This window comes from Arvicola amphibius, chromosome 3 (assembly GCF_903992535.2).
Source record: "Arvicola amphibius chromosome 3, mArvAmp1.2, whole genome shotgun sequence".
NCBI classification, from domain to species: Eukaryota; Metazoa; Chordata; class Mammalia; order Rodentia; family Cricetidae; genus Arvicola; species Arvicola amphibius.
In genome coordinates, this window is record NC_052049.1 from 163,476,527 (window position 1) to 163,494,095 (window position 17,569).

Consider the following 17,569-nt stretch of genomic DNA (forward strand, 5'->3'; position numbering starts at 1 on the left):
GAAGCTGAAGGACCTAATCCAGGCCATATCTAACCCACCTGCTTAGCCATCTTGCCTGCCTACTAGCATCTATTTTATCCACATTACCTAATATGTATGGATTCACCTGGTTATCCTACAAGCCCTTTAGTTTCCAAAAATATTAATGTTCCTGAAATCTACAATTAGAACAAAAAAGTTAATGTAAAATGTTACAACCTAGACAGAATGCATTAATTTAATACTCTAATCAGACTAATTGTTCAATGTTCTATAAATCAGATTTGTTTTGTTTTATGAGCAACAACAAAGACCATAAAGAATAGTTTTTTTTTTTTTTTAAACCAAGCTATGAAAGAGTTATACTACCTGACTTTTTGATACCCAGACAAATATCAGGTCTAATGGGTAGAAAGTTTGTTTGCTGTACGAACAAATGAGGCTAATGCCTAACTCAGAGAGTAATTCAGTCTGTTCCACATACAGTACAACTGTGTCTTCACCATAACAAAATATTAATACATATATATACTTTAAAAACCACATTTTCAAAAGCATTTTAATTTTTCTGAATTTTAATTCAAGTACAAGTCAGCTAGTTAACATAAATACAGAATAAATGCACATAATCTGCAGCCATGTACAAAAATGCAACAATAGCAACACTCATATAACTGGGCAAAACTCATCAGCTCTTTTAAAGCTGGCTGAACTATGAGTGATTGATATAACTTAATTCACATCCACTGGGGTACAGTCGAAAAAGTTTAACATAACTGAGCAGAACTAGACTTTTTAAGTTTCTAAAATGGGTAGCATAAAAACCAAGGTAGAGTAAAGGAGAAACAAAGTTATGTTAGAAAAGGCATGTGAGGGGGCAGAAAGCACTTTATTTCATAGGGTAAAATGCAGTCCTGTTTAAAGCAGACACCCATCTTCTTAGGAATGTTAAGTCATGATCAGTGAGGATAAATGAGCTATGTTTCAGACTTACAGGGGCCCCTATAACACGAGCAGTTTGCAGTAGAGCATGTAAACAGAGATACAAAGAAAGTCCTTAGAGAAGGGGGAGATTAATTCCTACCACTTAAATTCTTCAAATTGAAGTCGCTATTTCATAGTGATTTTAAAAAGCCACTTTAAACACATTTTTTTCTTTTGAACACCCCAAACTGCGTTCATCCTAACAAGGCTAACACACAGCAGACATCCAGGGTTAGGAGACATGGCTGGGCTAAATGACCGAAGGATGTTGTCCTAGTTTCAGAATTATAAGCCAGTTGAGCTCCCTCTAGTGAGTCAGGCTGGTTCTACAGTCATATAATGAGAACAGGGACAGATCTGGTGAGCATGGTGGGGAGGGTCTGTAATACCAGTACTTAGTAGGCAGAGGCAGAAGAATTTGGAGTTCAAGGTCATCTTGGGTAATAAGAGACCTATCATAAAACAAAGAACAAAGTTTGGTAGTAGAGCATTCCCTGGAAATTTAAAGCACTATATGGTATCCCACTAGAGCTCAGCTGCTCACCAACTGGAATACCCAAATTCCAAGCCTTTGAGCCACAGCAGCGGAGCCCCGGATGGGTGAGGGTTTGGTTTGCTTCCAGTAGCTATTGCTCTAGCTGTCTGAATGAGTTCAACTTTCTGAGAGGACCAAACAAAAGTATACAAGGTCCACTCTAGCTCTCTAAGACATTTTTAACAAGATTATCTGATTGAAAACAATTTTTAAAAACCCAATGCTCTGAGTATACACAGCTTTTGAGCATTACAATAGATTTAAGAAAATCCTTAAAGAGATAAACTATATAAAATACACATGTTTTTTAACTATCTCTGTCATAAAGTAAACTATGGCAGACAGTACTCAGAACAAAAAAGACCTCATTGCTCCTTTCCAATGACTGCTTTCAAACTAAACACTAAGACTTTAACCCCCTTCTTGCAGAACACACACTAACTCTTTAAACCCCGAGTACAGAGCACTAGAGGCTAATGGAAAGTTTTTCTTAACGAAACACAGAACACATGTTCATCCTGGAAGGACACTTATTATGGATTTGCTACAATTACTCAAGCTGTTCCTTAGCTGCTGGTTTTCTTGTCATTCTTCATCATCTGAGATCTGTGTAACACAGGAGAACATGTCCTACATTCAACACGACTAGAGCTATGGATCTTCACAGAGAAAATGGCACTGTATCAGGCAGTATCTATGGCACCTGAAGAGGCAAACACTATAGCCTGAGACCTTCTCTACAGATTTAAGTTAAACCTCCAGGTGAGGATTTATTTTTGGTATGTTCCATGTAATAAATGTCAAAGCTGCAATAATTCCAAAGGTAACAATCTGAACTTGCCTTTGGTCTCCAAATAGGTTGGAATATTTTTAATTCCAAATAAATGAGCACCTCAAAAACATCCAGTTATTGGTTACAAGGAAGTCAAGGTGAGAAATTTAAGAGGCGTTAGACTTCATTGGGGACAGCAGCGAAAGCTTTCAATGGCATGCGGCTTTTTTCCATATTGTGGCATTACACAGTACACGGCACACTTAGAACACCGGAAGATCTCCAAAATATCTCCAAAACATGTCTAAATATCCAAAAAATATTATGAACACTGCTTCTGCCTAATACCTAACAATATTTTAAAAAATTAACACAATTCTTACCCCCTTAAAAGGCCACAAAGTGCATTCACATAGTCATTCTGAAGAGAAAGCCATTGCACAAAATGTAAGGTTAGGGTACACTGATGAGTACCACAGTGGAGTTTAATTGTAGAAGTTTTATTTATATACTAGTATAGCAACATCCATTGGAAAATCTATAGTATTACAGCAAACACCTTTATAATGGCCATATGTAATACAATTAAAGTGTTAAAAGGTGTCGCTGACTCAATAGCAATATTTAAAAACTATATGCTGTTAACACATTGAACTGAAATTCGCCTGACTTTATGATAGAGCATTCAGGAAACTAGGACAGAATAAAATCTGTCCAATGCAGCACACTGACGGACAAACTCCTGGTCGACTGTGGTTGCTGTCACATAGCTGAAGACCTCTTTTTGTAATATTTATCTTGTCCTAAGCATTACCATCACTTCAGGGGCAAAAGTGAAAAATTACCATTTTCTCTATCAACCAAGAATAATCTGTAAAGATGTGGAAATAATTCTTAATGTGAAAGTAAGAAGAACAGAGTCAAGTCATTGACTTCTCTACTTTTGTAAATAACATGTGGGTATGAGAATGTGATAATCACATATGGCTCTATTCATGCATTATGTAATTGGAGAAGATGTGACGAAGCACTTGTCATAAAAGTCACTGAGTTGGCATTCACTAGCTTATTTTTTTAAAATATTTATTTATTTATTTATTATGTATACAATATTCTGTCTGTGTGTATGTCTGCAGGCCAGAAGAGGGCACCAGATCTCATTACAGATGGTTGTGAGCCACCATGTGGTTGCTGGGAACTGAACTCAGGACCTTTGGAAGAGCAGGTAATGCTCTTAACCGCTGAGCCATCTCTCCAGCCCCACTAGCTTATTTTATAGCCCCCACGTTAACCATGCACATCTGATATGATAAAGTCCACATTGTAATAAATATATTAGTTGTAACCAAAACATTCTAATGCTGAAAGTAAGGTATTTAGATACCATTTCACTGGTTGTCAAATACAGTGACTACTGATGCCAAATGATTTTAGAACACTGTACCAGGCAGGGGCTCTCAGGAAAATCGTAATAAGGATCTATCTATCATTATTTTACAGTATTACAAAAGAGGTCAAGTTAGACATTTGCAATTGTCACCACTATCTTTGGATAATTACTTAGAGATGACTTTGCTTAGAAGACTGAAAAAAAAATCAATTAACACTATATTCTGAATGTCATAAATCAATTTAAAAAAACCCCATAGCTGTGAACAATGGTAGAGAAAATGGCAATTTTAAGAAAAGAACACTTTTCGAAGCATTCTCTTAGAGGAGGCCCAGGGCCTGTTCACTGAAAGACTAATGTAGTGTGGTACTTCACTTCCTACAGCCAAACTTCCACTCAGCCATAGTAGTTATATGCTTCCAGACTACTGTCTTCTGTCCACCATGCTGGCTTCAAGATTCCATGGTCCACTGTGATCTTTTGGTCTTCCTGCTCTGTAGCATGGCAGCCCACACTGCTATCCATTAAGAAGATAGACCACCAATTCATAGGTGGCCATCATAATGGCTGTGTTTGGGATCTGTCTCACCAGATGAGTTGTTAGGCCACGGTAAAGAGACCCATAACCTTCTTCTTGAACAATCAAAGACAGTGTCTGAAAAAAAGATCTGTATTTTGTTCCTTCTTCTCGTAGTCGTGTTCTTACAACTTCTGTTTACGAAAAAAAATCAATTTACTGAAACATTACTCATATCTTTGCACTCTCACCATACAAAACACACACCTGATCTATTACTCTATAAACGCAGGATAGTGGCTCAATGTATAGCTTACTGAACCAGTCAGACTACATAACAGCAAACTAATACAGCACAGATCACATACACTAGTTAACATATCTGTTGCAGAAACAGATAAAAGGGTGTATATGCAGCATGATAAATAAATAATACCCTTAAATATATGGATATAAGAATTAGATATGAATATAGGAATTAAGCTATGAATATAGGAAAATTTTTTGGCAGGCATGCTTAATGTGCCAACATAATATAACATAACAAAATTGTTTGGGCCCTTGCAGTTTAAAAACTTTAAATTTGAGATCCATTTCTGATGCACCCTTGGGCAATTACTGAATTTTTACATCTCTTCTTGTCTCCAATTTGAAAATGATGGTATCCCTAACATTATTAAGAACAACATTTTGAGTCGGGTGGTGGTGGCACACATCTTTAATCCCAGCATTTGGGAGACAGAGGCAGTTGGACCTCTGTGAGTTCAAGGCCAGCCTGGTCTACAGAGCGAGTTCCAGGACGACCAGGACCACACAGAGAAACTCGGCCACTCTTACCGTGTGGATACGCTATGGTGGTGGCACAGGTTTTTGAGGTGGCAGCAGCTAGCATCATTCTCACAAAATCCGATGCTTCCTTCACAGATTCTTCATCACTTTCCATCATGGGAGCAGTCTTACACTCCAGCAGTTTTTGCTTTATACTTTCATAAATAGCAAAATGGATAACTGTCTCTGATATGCCAGCATAGGAGGCGGACATGCCTCTATAAAATCCTCTCAGTCCATCTGTTTGATATACTTTACGAACACATTCAAACGCACCCATTCGCTTTTCCCCACGATTCCTGAAAGGAAAAGAGAGAGAAAACAACTGACATTAATTACTGGAAGATTATCAGTTAAATACACACACACACACACACACACACACACACATATTTTAATATGACACTCTACTAAATAATGGTCTTTGTCAACTCATTAAGAATTTCAAAATATCGGGGCTGGTGAGATGGCTCAGTGGTTAAGAGCACTGACTGCTCCTCCAGAGGACCCGGGTTCAATTCCCAGCACCCACGTGGCAGCTCACAACTGCCTATAACTCCAGTGTGCATGAAATAAAGTTAAAAAAGTTAAAAAAAAAAGAATTTCAAAATATATGTGAGTTCGAGGCCAGCCTGGTCTACAAGAGCTAGTTCCAGGACAGGCTCCAAAGCCACAGAGAAACCCTGTCTCGAAAATCCATTAAAAAAAAAATTCTAAGAATATATTTCTTAGATTTCTCATTTTTTTCTTCCTAAATTTGTTCTATTAAGATGGATATCATGTAATTATCTTACCAAACAGCACACCAGCACAATGTAACTCTTCAGCTTCCTGTTCCTCAATGTGGGAGAACTCTATGCTCAAGTATTGACTCAAGGAAGACTCAAACCCTACACTGTGATCATTCCCGTTCTAATTATGCTCAATTAGGGCCAGGTATGATGGTGCACACCTTTAATTCCAATACTCTGGGAGACAGAGGCTGGTGGACCTTTGTGAATATGAGGCCAGCCTCATTTATATAGTAAAACAAAAACAAAAACAAAAAAACAAAAAAAAAACACCTCTCAAACAGTTCCCAATAAAATAAAAAAACAACAACTTAGGGACACTGTATCACAAAGCAAGGAGTGTGACCGAGTTTCTTCCATTTCACCCAGGTCCACCTGAAAACGTATCAGATAAATGTAATGTCTATGTGGTGTCCTTGTTAGTAGCTTGAAATGATGATTCTGCCCCTATAGTTACAATGTGCTTACTCAGTATCCTTCCCAAGATAATCTTTAGTACCACCTAAGGGTACAGAATCACTTTGTAAAAAGACTTACTATAATACATCATAGGAATACTACCTCCTAGCTCAGGGTTTTTATACATAGGTCCCTGGATTTGAGCAATGGGCTTCACTTTAAAGACTAGCTACCATGTAACTTGTTTAGCTATTGGGAGGCCCTTACAAGCAATTCATACAGGTGGGTATAATATCACCTTCTGGCTTGGTTAACCTATTGTTTCCCAATAAAAAGCACATGAAACTCTTATACAGGCAGTTTTCTTATTTACTGTCTCATTATCAACTAATGTAACTTTTTTTGCATCTGAGGGGAGATCCACATTTCAAAATGAAACAAAAGCAACAATAAATACTCAGCAGTTATTCCCCACAGCACCAGAAAGTGCTATTCAGGATGCTGGGAAGAAGTTTCAACCAGATTTTACTCAGCTGTGGACCCTGTGTGCAACAATATTGCCTGGCTAGGCAGGATGAACCTACTGATGCAATACTGGCAAGTCTATTTCAGGGGATACCCAATCTGCTTTCTGACTGAATGTAAGGCTTAGCAAATATTCATATTTCGTTCTGAAAACTGTCAAAACCCTATGGCTAAGTGGGCAAGCTATTTGTGTTTTCCTCAATGAGCAGAATACCTCTGTCATACTGCCTTCCAAATAACTATGCTCATGTCCACAGAAGAATGCTGATGCCAGCTTCCTTTTGTAGTGGTGAGCCATGACTACAGATTGGTCACTGTGCCAAGAATAAACGACTGGTGAATGCTCAGCTGTAAATGGGACACAAGGCCCTCCAAGGATCAGCAAGCACTACTAGAAGAAGGGCTGGAGAGAAAGACAGAGCCAGAGGAATAAAAATAGGTGTGGAACACTGATTCCCAGTCATGGTACGACTGCAGTACGGCAGCTGTGATGACCTGCATAGGATCTCCACAGAACTGGGCTGGTCAACACTGTGGGGGTAAGGGTAGGGGTTTATGGGATGCCAATTTTCCCTGAAGATTTAGATGCAGTTAAAGGTTGATGGGGGAGAACTTCTTCAGTGGTGTAGCTATCTTAAGGAGCCTACCCTATTGTAAATAAACTGTTACCCATGGCTCCTATAAATAAATTCACAGCTGCATACTCAAAACAGACAAATGCAGAAGTCGGGCTAGTGAGAAGAACAGGATCACGGAGAATGGGGCAGGAGAGTAACGGGGGTGGATGATAGAAATGCATCATGGGCATGTGTGGAGATGTCATAATGCCATTACATGTTTGTGTATAAACAGGATAAAATGACGTAAGGCAACCTGGCCCTGAGGCATTACTGATACAAATTTATATAAAAAACACTTAAATCTATGTTACCTTATTTTGCTTTCAAGAATAATATGCCTTAAGCTGGGTATGGTGACTCACTTGTAAGCACAACACTTGGGAATCTGAGGCCAGAAGAGGGCAGCCTCTGTTCCTCCTGGGCTACAGGAAGACCCTATCTCCAAACCAAACCAACCCAAACCAAACCAACCCAACCAAATAAGCACATACCTTGCATCAAGCTGTAACCGGGTCTTTATAAGCCAAATGGGGTTTGTTGCAGTGATTGCAGTAAAACCTAAACAAATACATTTAAAATGAATGTCAGTAGACAGGAACCACACTATTCACACTAAGGATCTTTACACTGTATGAATCTATAGTAACGACAATGGCTACAAAGGTTTAAACTATTAACTGAAGTAAGCTTTACACTTTGAACACCTGTTCATCCACACAAATTCTCCATTCTGGCCTTCCTAGAAGAATCTTATCTCCCCTCAAGTGTTGCTCTAACTCACATGCAAACAGGGTGCTCTCTACTCTGTGAGCCAAGCTCACAAACAGAAACTCTGTGCATTCTGCAATAGCTGCCTGAGGCAGTCACATCACCTACACGCTCCATTCACATGGACATCTACACAAATGGCACCACTCACTAATATAGGCCTGTGAACCAGGAAAGATTTGTTGGGCCCCGATTTTTTAGTCTGTGGGGTTTTTTGCTTTCGTTTTTTAAAGTAAGTATTAGCACAGAGGTAAGGTTTCTGTTAGGATTAATAGGTGGGATCTACTTGTCATCCAATTAAACAAATAAAAACTCTAAAGTCCAAAAAAGTTACAAACTGGAATTTCCCGCTCACTTGTACAGATAGTGAAGAAAGTCAGTGGGGTAGAAGGTACTCTCTCTCACTAACATTCAAGTGTCATCTAGTAACTACTGTAGAGGGCAGTCCCCACGGTGGCTCAGTCTCAGACAGTAAATTAGGATCTCTGGGCAGTGAGTTTTCTGGGATCATGCACTATCTTTAACTTGGTGTCTTCCCTACTTTTAGAAGAACACAGAACATGCAGTCTTAATGACAGGAATTTAAAGATGTTTCACCTATACAAAGCAGGGTATTCCTTTTGCTTTCACAGTTAAGATCAGCAATACAAACTTCAGAGAATTTTATTTACTCAACTGGCCTTTAAATTCACTGAAAACTCACGAAGAGAAATAAGGAACTCAGCTATTTAATACCTTCTATCAAATACTATCAAGTCAAGCAGATTGTTTTTAAAAAGATATACTATACTCATCACATTTAAATATGAACAAAAATACTGTGATGTGCTTAATACTACTTTAAGAGCTGTTAGACTCAATCAAACTTTCCTTGGCTTTTAGAGCTGCTATGTAAGGGAAATAATTTTACCGAATTGTAGGTTTCATAATGAATGCTCTTTCCCTTCTGCAAGACCAGATAATTAACTCACTCAATTTCACTTGCTGTGCGCCATGTTTTAACGCTGTAGAAGTAGTTACATGACACACAAGGGGGGGGGGAGGGTCCCAATTAAACCTATTTAACAAGATAAATGAAGTCTTGGCTTATTAACTTTCATAATTTTGTGACTAGTACATAGTTTCTGCTTTTCTTAAGTGCTTTTACTACTACATACATAAAGAGAAAAGAGACCAGTAACTACGGCAGCATTAGCTGGTAATAACATAATAAATGTGGAACAGATTGCTAAGGAATATCTTTTTTAAGGGGTTCTTTTCATGAGTACATTCTTGGTGAAAGAATAAATGTGACCATCTGACTAGTTTAAATGTTTGTCTTACATCTTTAGTCTCAGAATGAACTTACACTATTATTTTCTTCCTTTGAACCCTATTTTTCTAAATGAGAAAGTTAAACTCAACATTTTAAAATTATGTATGATCAGGCATCAATACAGGTCAAAACAACAAGTAACTCCTTGCTGGAGACTGAAATTAAGGCCTCACCACTGGTAGGCAAGTGATCTAACTACAAAGTCACAGCCCTGACCACGATTCTTAAACAAGAATTGTATCTCCTAAGTATTTTTAGTAGTTACATGTCTATGCAGCAAGATTAAGAGTTTTTAAGTAAAAAGATAGGGAACAGTATAAACCTACAATTATTCATTATTCACAATAATTTTAATTATTTCTAGGAAAAACTTGCCTTCTTTAAAAACTTAATTTAAGAGGCATATAGTGGAAATCCTTCTTTAAACTAAAAATAAAACTATTCAATTAAAAATTTTCATTTAACTTTTAAAAAAAGATTACCACCAATTTTAAGTTTAAAATAAAACTTTTAGTTAAAGTTTCTGTCCTAAATCTCTTTCCAAGTCACAAAACCCCTCACTTTAAGATCCGAACAATACATATAAAAATTGAAGACTCGAATGGTAACTTTAAAACTACTCTGTAAATAAACAATGTCAGAAAGCAAACAGCAGGTATTTCTCACTCAACTAAAATTTATTTCCAGACACAGTATGCACCAGGCCACCACAAGATTTAGGTAAGTGAGAGAATGCTATCTTGAAGTTGGTATTGCTGGAAGCTATGCTTGCTGTGGCTGTTCTGGCTTAACTCTCTGAGGAATTGGTGCAGTGCTCAGTACAGACAACCAGCCAATCAGCAAACTACTACTGGCTTGGATAAAGAAGCCAGGCATTAGCTTCAGGGTTTTAGCTGCTGGTTCTTTAAAATTTTGTGTGTGTGTATATATATGTATACATATATATACACACACACAAATACATATTTTTTTAAAGAAATGCCGATTCTTGAGTTTCACTGTATTACTTTCTCTTAACCAAAAAATAGTTTAAGTAGCAAATAGACATTTTAGACTAATTAAATCTGGAAAATATAACCTATTAACACAAGAAATGAAACAAATGGAAGATAAAATTTATGTGGTAAGGCAGTTTGTGTTATCCCCACTAAACATGTTTTCTTCCTACATTTACAACAAGCACGCAGATACTGGGCATGGCGATATAAAGTTTAGAAACTGCCTATCACTTTTCATTTTGCATTTTAGTTTTGCTTCATTTTGATAAAAGGTTAATGTATTCAGAACACCCAAATAAAACATTAAAACCAGCTGAAGAGTATAACAAAGTCCACTTATAATTAAGACTTTGCACTGTTCCAGAATCAACTAAGGCAAAGTGCCAATACATTTAGTTAGTAGTGTCCGTGTTTTATGAGAAAACTTTAAATATAAATTTAAGTTATGCACCAAATAAAACTCCATTTGATAATATGCCAATTAAAAATATAAACAAATCCCACCCATAGAAACTCGCTGAAAATGTTTAAGTGATATCTGCAGTATTGCATTTCAGTACTTATTTCAATTAAATTCTGAAAATGCAAAACATGTACAACTTAAGATAAAAGTATCAAAACTGTTTTAAAATTAAAACTACACTAAAACACCTAATACTTCATTCACTATAGCCTGCACTTCTTAGAAAGTAGAGACACCAGTCTTTTCAAAACAGCAGTAATCAGGTCATTCAAATACCAACAGACTAGAGTGCAAAGCACTATATTAGAATTTTAAATGTTAGCTAAAACGTTAGCTAAGTAAAGATGAGACAGCTATCACTATGTAACAGCTGTAGGACAGACAGCATATTATCAACTACAGCTCTCTCTAATATATTAATATATAGTGTTGTCATTCTGTAGAGGCCAAGGCTATATTACAGCCAAGCTGAAGACCCCATATTTACATGGTAACTGGAGAGTACCCCATGTTTCCTTCTAGAAGGGTAACAAAGGGACCAGAGTTAAATCTTTATGAAATACTCAATAATGCACACAAATCCATGTCCCACCTTCTACTCATTCCACAGCTACTATAAAATCCCAGGGTGTGTTTCTTATACTAGAGGCTGCAAGAGATGCTCAGATCAGTACTCACGAGGTTAAGTTAGTCCATATTTCTACAGGAAGTGACCTGCGGATGGGGAGCATGAGATGACACGATCTCACTCTTTTCTCGGGAGAAATGTACAGTAAATGCCTAAAATAGACACAGGCTTTTCTGTATCATAACAACAAGCAGTGACCTCATCAGATACATGTGTACAAACTGAATCCCACTGTAAGGATTTAAGAAATATTTACTGTGAGATCTTTCTTTTTTGAAAAATTTTAAGTAAGAAGACTATCAGAATGGGCCTTGTGCTTTATTACAAAGTGCACAGAGTGCTGACAGTCCCGCATCTTCAGCAGACTCAGAGTCCAATACTTACCTAAAAAGATGATCAATTTTGTCTTAAAGAAAAAATGCTAACCTTGTCAAGGGAGACTCTAATAAAAGTTTAGAAGGGATGCTATGTTCCATTTCCTACCACTGTTATCTACCATGAAAAGAGCTGCAGACACTTTTATCTGTTCTTTAATAATCAAGTTATCTAGTGATTTAAAAACCAACCAAACAAAAAGAAATAAAAGCCCCAACAGAATATTAAAGTCTGGAACTTTGTGTAACTAATGAAGATCACACTGCTAACAAAAGTACTTGTCACCTTTTGACTCTAGCAGTAATATTGCAATCCATACTTATGGAATATTTTGGATTATTTTGTATTAATTCTTGTGTTCTACAAAACAGAAAACAGGAAAAATGTTCACAAATAAGCATACAAAGCAGCTGTCCAACCATGCACCTGGCTGGCTACTGTAAGGTAAACTTTATATTTAAGGAGTAAAAAAACACCTAACCTTACACTTAAATAATGAAGTTAAAAAAAATCACAGAAAAAAAGATACCTTGAAAAAAATGTGTTCTTAAAAACAAAAAGATAACACCCAAATAATAATTATGCATTCTGTAAGCATATATTACTCACTTGATATATTGATGACACAAAATGATTATATTTATTGACACATTAGGAATTTCACACCAAATATATGGTTACAGATAAAAATAGAAACAAAAATTTATTTCCTTTATACTTATGTCACATATAAAAATATGTGCTTGTCAGGTAAACTTTTAAAAATTAAGAATTACTGTAAAGAAAGAAGAAACAATACATTTAGGCATACCAACGGGTGCCATGGTATATCAGAAGGCTTACTCAAGATTATTTCAACAAGATAGACACAAAGCAGATACCCCAATAGCTAAACAGTGTAACAACAGTTATGTGTAAGGGGTAAAAGGGTTGGTAAAGCACAAAAACAATCAGGATTACTTGGATTAAATATCTTTGTAACTGGAAAATGTTTCAGTAAACAACAGTACATTTTAGCGTGGCCACTTACAACACTGCCAAAAATGACTCTTTTTGACTGCAGTTTTAACTAAGTCTAATATTTAAATTACATGTTTTAGTCGATTTGGGTAACATGCAAAATGAAACTGAAGACAGGCCCTGTGGCTATGTATGCTGACTGGTGTGGTAAAATCCCCAGGTAATAGGGCTGACAGCCTCTTTTAATGCAGTTTTGCTACTAAGGTGACAAGGTTAGCATTTTTTTTTAACAATCAGTTAAAATCTTTTTCACATGACTTATCTTTAAGTATTTTGTACCTCTTAAATCATTCTTTGATGTCCAAAAATATGACCCTGAAGAAAACCCGGAGCAATCTGCTGTTGATTATTTTAAGAATAAAGGGGGCAAAAAGCTACCTTAATCAATCTGTACTGGACCATTCTCTTTCACCAGCCATGTAGCTACACACAACAACCTGCAAAGCTAGATGTTAATGCTAACAAATAGTACAAGGAAATGCTGAAGGCGTAATTTTCAGGAAATATAACTGCAAACAAATGAAAAAATACTTTCAAATTACACGGTAAATGCAAAGGGTAATAATGTCTGAATATGCATGCTTATCAATTTACCAAAACTGAAGGAATTCAAGTTGGGAAACAGTACTAATGAAGATATTATACATTTAAGGAAAGAATTTTTAATACGTTTTACTGAATTACTTTGCAATGTGATATAAAAACAATAATAAATTTTGGTGAGATATTCTAATATAATAAAATGTTTCTGTAAGAATTTAGATACCCTGAACTTCTAAATGTGTAATATTGAATCCATAATAAACATTGTCAACTTTAAAATGACTAATTTCTTTTTCTTTTTTTCTTTCTTTTTTTCTTGAGACAGGGTTTCTCTGTATTCCTGACTGTCCTGGAACTCACTCGCTCTCTAGACCAGGCTGGCCTCAAACTCAGAGATCCACCTGCCTCTGCCTCCCAAGTTCTGGGATTAAAGGTGTGCGCCACCACCACCCAGTTTATCTAGTTTCTTGATTTCAATTTTTTTTAAAGTATAGCATTTCTTTTTAACTTTCTGGAGTTAGAGACAAATAAGCCCCCCACACAAACGTCGACAATCTAGAAAGAGATTGTTAACCTAGTGTAATGGTTGCTGGGTTTATAACTAATTGGCCCAACTTTCACCTATACCCAGTCAAATCTGTGAGAGGAAAACATCTTTAACCAACATCTATAAATAGTACAATTAAAAAATTCTGTTCTGTAACTAGGCAAATACTATTATACTAAGAACTAATTTTCAAAACCCAGTCTATCCAGATCAATCCAGTTATTCCATGGATAAGGTCCCCAAAACTCCCAGGAATCAAGATCTCCAGACTGGCAAATCAGAGTATACACTATCTTGACTTTAAGCACTGTTCCTTCCAGCTTCAAAATGTCAATTAGTCATCAACTGCAAATATAAAAAGTCTTGAAAACAATTTGTAAGCTATATGCTAGATTTATTATATAGCAGAGGCTTTCAGTCTTTCATAAATCAGTATTTCAGGTTACACTTGGCTAAACTGGTTAAAATGTGGTTCAAATTAAACTATTCTAAACAGAAAATGATTAGCAGTTTAAGGCACTTATTAAGCGCACAATGGAAAGTCAATTTATTGATCAACAGCTGATAAAAGCAACTATAGTTTTCCTTACAAAGTTATAGAATAATTTGGAAATGGGCGGATTAAATAATTCTCAGAAAGTTGGAAGAATTTTCTATTAAGAACTAAATTCAAGGCATTGTTTAACATGCATGGCAGCAAATGATTCCAGAACCAGAGTGACAAACCAATCTCTACCACTTACTCTTAGAAAGACCTGTGAGGTTTGTGCTGATCCAGAAGTTCCTGGAAACATTTCTACAAAAGCATGCACACATAAGCCAGTGTCTAAAGTTAAGGTCAGTATATAGTCTAGATTATGAGGAATGATAAACATCTTCTCAGACATAACAAATCATAGTAACTGGACCATAGTAAAGATCATCCAAGCACAGGACAAATGAATACTTTACCAAGTACTGGCGGCACATTTCAGACAGAAGCCAAAACATGCAGCAGGAAGGCACTAATGGAAACTGAAGGGAGCAAATAGCAGCTCTAATTCCAGTGGGATTATGGCTGGACTCTTAAAGCATGAATGCATTAAATATTAGGCAATACACAGCAAAATAAATATACTATCTACAGTCTGCGACTTCTCTTAATTACAAAGATGTAACTGATAACAGATTTATGTATAGCAAATATTTTATTCAAATGAACAAAATCATCTTTATAGATTTTAATTATTAAAAACACACTATCTTAATTTGATATAAAGTCATCATAAAATATTGACATTTCCAGGTTTGAGAAGTTTTACTATTAAATATTCATACCTGCCATTGCAGCTGAAATCATGTGTACTTGGGTAGAATCAGGATCAAAAACACCATTCAACTTTTCCTTGCAGTTTGAATAAGCAGCAAAGTATATTGCTCTAAAAATAATTAATAAAGCATAAATCTTTATAATTCTAGAATAGAGAAATCTAATAAAGTCTCAGTCATATTCACTGTAACATCACTTTACCCATGTTTCCACTAAGCATGTTTTGTACTCTACAAAGGCCAAACTCCAATGTGTAGTTCCTAGCACCCACTCTCACAGCTCCTAAGTGTGCTCAATACTGACAGTACAAATTACATTCTGTGCACCAGTGAGGCTATGCTATTTGCATTTCTGAGTTAGGTGGTCGTAACTTTAGAGGTAGAGTTGATCTAACTGGTCTGATGCTGGACAGTTTTGAGAATCTATAGTCTATTTTACCCTACAAACTCATACAGAATAGGTTTACACATTCTACTTTTTGGTGCTGCAGATCCCACCCAAGCCTTTATTCTTTTTATACCTCTTGCCCACAGTATTCTTTTTTTTTTTTTTTTTTTTTTTTTTTTTGGTTCTCCCCCTCCCCCAAGACAGGGTTTCTCTGTAGCTTTGGAGCCTGTCCTGGAGCTAGCTTTTATAGCCCAGGCTGGCCTCAAACTCACAGAGATCTGCCTGCCTCTGCCTCCCGAGTGCTGGGATTAAAGGCGTGCGCCACCACTGCCCAGTGTTGCCCCACAGTATTCTTAAGACAAAATAATTTTAACAAATGTGATCAGGCCCATTGGGCCAGCTTATGTTTTGCAATGTGTGTAAAATACTCCATTAGACGTGGAGCTCTTTCAGCCTTTGAAGTACTGAATTATTGCCTTGCTGAATCAAATATTGCATTATTTCTCAACAAAGCTGACTTACAGTAACAAAGTAGACCAATAATTGGTAATGGAGAGTTTCATTATCCTGTCTTTTCCTCCTGATTATATAAGTATTCTACCAAGTGTTCCAGGTGCATGCAGAGCCCATGGAGACCAGAAGAGGGTGTCAGATTCTCTGGACTGGAGTTAGAGATGGTTTTGAGACTCCATGAGAGTATTGAGAACTGAATTCAGGTTCAGTTCTTAAGAATGCAAAAGCAGCAAATGCTCTTAACCACTAAATCATCATCTCTTCAGCTTCCACTACTGTATTTTTAAAAAATGTGTTTAAGAAAAAAGGAGCCAGGGACATGGCTTTCACCTGCAAATCTTAGCAGTCAGCAGGGAAGACAAGAGGATCCTAAGTTCAAGAGTAATCTAAACTACAAAGTGAAAGCCTGCTTCAAAAAAAGAGGGGGCTATTTAATAATTTGAAACAAAATGTTCTATTTATAAGGAAAATAACAAACAAACAAACAAACAAACCTACAATCTTAGGACAAACAACTCCAAAACAGGAAGGAAAATAAACTCATTCCTAAGAAAGAATCACAGAAGACATCTTAATGGAAAAAAAAAAGGTTATGTAATACATATAGAAAATATAAATAAAAAAATAAGACATCAAATTATAAAAGAGGGTGTAACTACACAAAAATTAAATGACAAAATGTCAAAATAAAATTTTAGTACATTTAGTAACTATTAAAAAGATGGACTGTAGCCAGCATGCCTAAGTACGTGGCTGCCCTGGTTTTGAATGCAAGATAAGGCTGCACAGCCTGAAACTACAGATGTAGGCAACCAAGCTCAGCTCTGAAAAATTTCTTAAGATGAAAGAAGTGAAATCCAGTAAGTTACAAGGTGTGAATGAGGTATGTGGTTTAAAGTACAGAACTAGGTGTCCATATACATTCTAAATAGGAACTTTTCTGGACAGCATTCTACCACGGAAGAATCCAGTTGCAGGGGATCTGATTCTTTCTTCTGACATATGGTGTACATACATGCATGCAGAAAGAATATTCATACATAATAAACATTTTTAAAAATACCTATGTAAAGCCAGGTTAACCTCTATAATTCTAGTACTCAGGTGTCTTAGGCAGGAGGCAGGTAAATGAGGCTAGGAGGGCTACCCAGTGAGACTGTCTCAAAATGGAACACTCCTTCACACACACACCAAATCCTTAAAAAAAAATTTTTTTAAGGAAAATTTAAGTTACCACAGTTACATTTAAAGCATAACTTCTAATAATTTATCATAAAACATCAGTTTAGCCTTGATCCCTACACTCTGGGAGGTAGATGCAGGTGGATCTCTGTGATTTCAAGGCCAACCTAGTTTACAGATC

General features: G+C 36.5%; 1 protein-coding gene across 1 annotated transcript in view; it reads right to left on the minus strand.

Moving 5' to 3' along the window:
• Window positions 1–523: 523 nt before the first annotated feature.
• The window catches only part of Slc25a36 (solute carrier family 25 member 36), a 30,416-nt gene continuing 13,370 nt past the window's right edge, over window positions 524–17,569 (minus strand). Inside the window, exons 4-7 of the mRNA XM_038323759.1 lie at window positions 15,315–15,415; window positions 7,832–7,898; window positions 5,015–5,304; window positions 524–4,371 (exon numbers count right to left, since the gene is read on the minus strand). Of these exons, the coding sequence (XP_038179687.1) occupies window positions 4,178–4,371; window positions 5,015–5,304; window positions 7,832–7,898; window positions 15,315–15,415 (652 nt within the window). The 3' untranslated portion in view covers window positions 524–4,177. The remainder of the gene's footprint in view (window positions 4,372–5,014; window positions 5,305–7,831; window positions 7,899–15,314; window positions 15,416–17,569) is intronic.